Source organism: Alnus glutinosa, chromosome 5, assembly GCF_958979055.1.
Source record: "Alnus glutinosa chromosome 5, dhAlnGlut1.1, whole genome shotgun sequence".
Lineage (NCBI taxonomy): Eukaryota > Viridiplantae > Streptophyta > Magnoliopsida > Fagales > Betulaceae > Alnus > Alnus glutinosa.
Window position 1 is genome coordinate 13,896,360 of NC_084890.1, and position 4,680 is coordinate 13,901,039.

Genomic DNA, 4,680 nt, shown 5'->3' on the forward strand with positions numbered 1-4,680 from the left:
TTAATTTCGGAAAATAATTTTCGTTTTTCAAAAATTAAAGAAGCTTTTACGATTAAGCTGAAAATGATTTTCGTTGATCATTATTTTCGTCCCTACCAAACACAGTAAAATGTCGAAAGAGAAATGATCCCTACACTCATTTCTCACAACAACCCCACAACAAGCTGATGTGGCTGGTAATATTTTATTATTTTTTTTGTTTGTTTTCTTTCTTTTTGTAAAAAAATAATAAAATACTACCAGCCACGTCAGCTTGTTGTGGGGCTATTGTGAGAAATGAGTGTAGGAATCATTTCTCATGTCGAAATCATTTTCTAAAAATCATTTTACGCTGAAACAAACGAAGCATATATATGATTTGTGTTTTTCCTAAATTTTAATATGGATGATCAATGCTTATTATTTTACATGATTGAATTTAGTTCTCTCGTGTAGGATGTGATGTGGCAAAGGTTCTAAATTCTTGCTGCTCTACGTCCCTTGGTAAAATGTGTATTATGCTATTAGTTCAAAAATAAATAAATAAATAAGTGTATTATGCTATTTTCCGTTGTAAAATCATTAATTAGTATAGTCAAATCCTTCGGGTTTCCTTTTTGGGGATTAGAGGCTTGCGTGGGCTTTACATGTTCACCTCGACTGCTGTAGACCTCGCACTGCCTCATTAGATATATGTTTCTTATTTGGAGGTGATCGAATTTCCATATATTACAAGTTTAGGGTGGTTCGGCAACCCTAAATTGGTTAAGGGGATAGTTAAACCATCCTGATAAGCTGGGTTCCAGACTGCTCCTTTGTGGTTGAGCAGTGGTTCGTCAACTCCTTCATTCAATTATTTTCAATTTATTTTAATATTTTTTTAGGTACAATTTGGAAAATTAAGGTTATAGTTTTTTTTTTAAAAATAAAATAAAAGAAAGCTAAGGGTAGTGTGTTGCGCATTAAAGGATTTTCTATCCATTTTAACACCAAATGTTAATGGAATGCGTGATTTGTAACGAAGTGATGGTTAGAAAAGTGCCAAGTTTTTTAGTTTGGCGGTTTAAGAGTGTCACAGATATGATAGTTTGAGGGTTGAAAGTCTTTCTTCTATCCTCTTACTCCTAAAAATTACTAGTAGATCTGTGAGATCTATCTGAAGAGACCATATGGACCTCATAAATTCAATAGTAATTTTTAAAATAAAAAAAAATAGAAAAATGAGGAAATGAGGAAATGGGGAAATGAATCATTTCTCTTACCTTTATTGCCGGACTATTATTACTGTATCTTAAACGCAATCCTGTTAAGTTTATAAATAATGGTCTGTTTGAGCTTGCGATTTCAAAAAGTGAGATTTAAAAATAGCGATTTTAAGATGTGTGATTTGAAAATTTGATTTTTAAAAACGAAATTAAGCGTTTGGCAAAATCTCAATTTGGCCTTTAAAATCACAGGTTAGCTTTTAAAATTCTGCGTTTTCAAAAAAACACCCCTTGCCTGCGATTTGAAAATGCAGTTTTCTGCTTTTTTAAATTGCAATTTTTTAAAAATGCAATTCCCAAACGGTTCATTTTTTGCAATTTGGTTTAAAATTACACTTTTTGCCTACGAAATCGTAATTTCAAACGCACCCTAAATATGAATAGGCATTTCACCACACAGAATTACAACAGTTGCCATATTCAATACCAAAAAAAAAAGAAAAAAGAAGAATGAATATAAAAAATAATCACTAACCAAACTATTTCAAAAAGAGTAATGCTATAGGTTACCTCATTTTATCTCTCTCTTTAAGATTGATGTAAATTTTAAAATTATCATTAAATAATGAAAAATAACTATTGAATTTTGATTCTAAAATAATTTTAAAAGCCGCAACAATTTTGTGATATACAAATAAAAAAGGGAAAAGTATATATACTCTCCCCAAACTACCACTTAATTGTCAATGTACTCATAAACTACAAATTGTGTCAATATCTCCACTAAATTAAAAAAAAAAAAAAAAAAAAAAAAAAAAAAAAAAATTGTCAACAATGTCCTCCTAAAGCCAACCAAAAGACAAAAATAATCCTAAAAAAATTTCAATAAGACAAATATATCCTTGTGTAAATTCGAAAGAAAAAAAAAACTAAAAAAAAATAAAAATGAAAATCCAAGAGGGTAGCCCAAACAGAAAATTATATAAAACAATTTTTTTAAAAAAAAATAATAATAATTTTTTGTTTTAATATAATTTTAAAAAAATTTACAGTTTAATTAAGGGTATTTTTGTTATTGTGGTGCGAGACATCTGACATTATTTGCTAATTTATGAGACTAAACACAATTAATAATTTGAGAGTGTATTAACTGTGGTAGTTTAGGGTATGTATAATTTTTCCACTTAAAAATGAGTGACGTTTCAATCCCTCAATCAAACAATAGGCCCCTTCAAAGGCCGAAATCTAAATCTCAACTAGGGGTGTAAGATGAGCTCGGCCACTCGTCAGCTCGGCTCGATTCGGTTCGGTTAAACTCGATTCGGTCTCGGCTTGAATAATAAATGAGCCGTTCGTGAACACAATAATATATTCGAATATTAAACGAGACATACTCGTATAAACTCGGCTCGATTCGGATAGACTCGGATAAGCTTGTATAAACTCGTATAACTTCATTTTTACAATTTTTTCTTACTATTATTTTAATTTTGTAATAAGAACATCTTAAGTAAAAATGAATCATTATCCAAATATGATAGATATAGCTTGAATTATTGTTGTGAGTTTAATTTTATAGATTTGTGTGTACATAAGTGTGTTTGTGAGTATGTGTGGTTATATGTGTTTGTGTGCACACATGTAATTTGTGTATGTGCATAATAAATTTATATACATACATATAAACTCGAGATTATATTATTTAAGATTCAAGTTAATTTATTTAATGAACTCAGATGATAAAATTTTAATAAGACTTGATTAATTAATGATTAATATGGATTTATGAAAAAATAAACAATCTTGATATTTACTTTATATAAGAAATGAATAAGTTAATTGAGCAGCTCGTGATAAGATCGAGCTCGACTCGTATTCGAAATAAAATTAAACGAGCCAAGCTTGAACAGAATATTTCGTTCGATGATAAATTCGAATTCGACTCGTGTTCGAAATAAAATTAAATGAGCCGAGCTTGAACATTCAATACTCGATTCAACTCGGCTCGAATACAGCCCTAATCTCAACTCTGAGCCCCCAGAAGAGCCTAAATGAGCCTAGATTGATCGACTACTCACTCGACGCGTGGCCCCACTAAACAATCTGGGGCCCACTCGGGTATTCTGTAGGAAGGAACCTCTGACGCCGCATCCAAAGCTTTAATGACGTCACAAACTGCCACCGCAACCACTCATTTTGGAATAAAAAATCTTCTACAACCTCACGACAGCGTCAGGTCATGAACCGATCCGAATCCCCGAATGAGAGCATGCCGCGTAAGCCAACAAGCGCAGTCAGCGTGTCACCATGGCAATTACGGAACGGTCCACATTCGCTGGCAATGCCGTTGTAGTATAAAGAATGTGTGCCTTGTGTTTTCCGCATAACAGCATAAAAAAGAGGTAGTTTCTGATAGGGCCGGCCACCTCCAGGAGCGCGGGGCTCGCAGGCGAGCGACAGATGGCGGAGAAGAGGAGGCAGGCGGAGGACGACGACGACGTCGTCGTTTTCGGGAGGCAAAAGAAGGCGCGAGAGGATACGGTGACGGAGGACGAGGTCGAGGAGTTCTTCGCGATTCTGAAGCGAATACACGTGGCGGTCAGTCACTTCAGGAAGGTTGACGGCAACTGCGGAAGGATGACGGCACAGGAAGGGTCAAGGAGATTGAGGGCAATATTGGAGGGGGAGAGTGACGCGGATGATAACGGCGTGAAAGGGAAGGGCAAGAGGAGAGAAGAGGGTGTGGTGGAGGTGAAAGTGAATATGGGTTTTGACTTGAACGCGGATCCGATCCCAGAATGTGACCCGCTGTAGACGGATCTGTTTGTGTGAGTGTTTAAGCCTTTGAAATGTTGAAAGATAATGTTTGATTTTCAGTGGCAATTCTTTTTTGATTTACCAGTTAAGTTACTGGGTTTATGTAATGCCATCTTTGTATATTTTCAATGAGAAATGCTTTACTTTCTAATTTTTTTTTTGTTTTGGTTTTTTTCAAAAGAAATTTTCAAATGATGTGTTATTAATCTTATAAGGTGATAGATACAAAATTTTTTTAAATAATAGATTACGTGAGAAATTAAATTTTTTTTAAATAAAAAATTAGAATATATAGCATTTCTCTCTTCCAATTCGGGGCAAATAACCAAATGGCAGTGCGTTTGGGTACATTCTGTATGTGATTTTGATGTTATGAAAAAAGTCGAAAGAGAGAATGTGTAGGATTCGTAAGAATACTACTTTTAAGAGTTGCAATTATTTATTGCTCGAATTGTGTTTTGTTGAAGCATGCATATAAATTTATATAGTTTAATTTTAATTAAATGAATTAGATGATTTAATTTTAATTTACTAATTTGCACATGTAAATACACGTGTGAATGCAATTAATAAAAATTACTATTTGTAGATGTGGACGTGAATAATGGATATATATTTTTTATATTTATATTTAATATTTAATCAATTTATTAAAATAATATCGTTTTAAATTAGGTAT

General features: G+C 32.9%; 1 protein-coding gene across 1 annotated transcript; it reads left to right on the forward strand.

The window, feature by feature from the left end:
- The first annotated feature begins 3,559 nt into the window (after window positions 1-3,559).
- On the forward strand, window positions 3,560-4,152 carry LOC133869371 (protein NIM1-INTERACTING 2). Its single transcript, XM_062306349.1, has one exon. The coding sequence runs from the start codon at window positions 3,645-3,647 to the stop codon at window positions 3,996-3,998; it is 354 nt and encodes a 117-aa protein (XP_062162333.1). The 5' UTR covers window positions 3,560-3,644; the 3' UTR covers window positions 3,999-4,152.
- The last annotated feature ends 528 nt before the right edge of the window (window positions 4,153-4,680 follow it).

Excerpts from the sequence above, each read along its gene's own strand:
- LOC133869371 (XM_062306349.1), top strand. The coding sequence starts at position 3,645 with ATGGCGGAGAAGAGGAGGCAGGCGGAGGACGACGACGACGTCGTCGTT.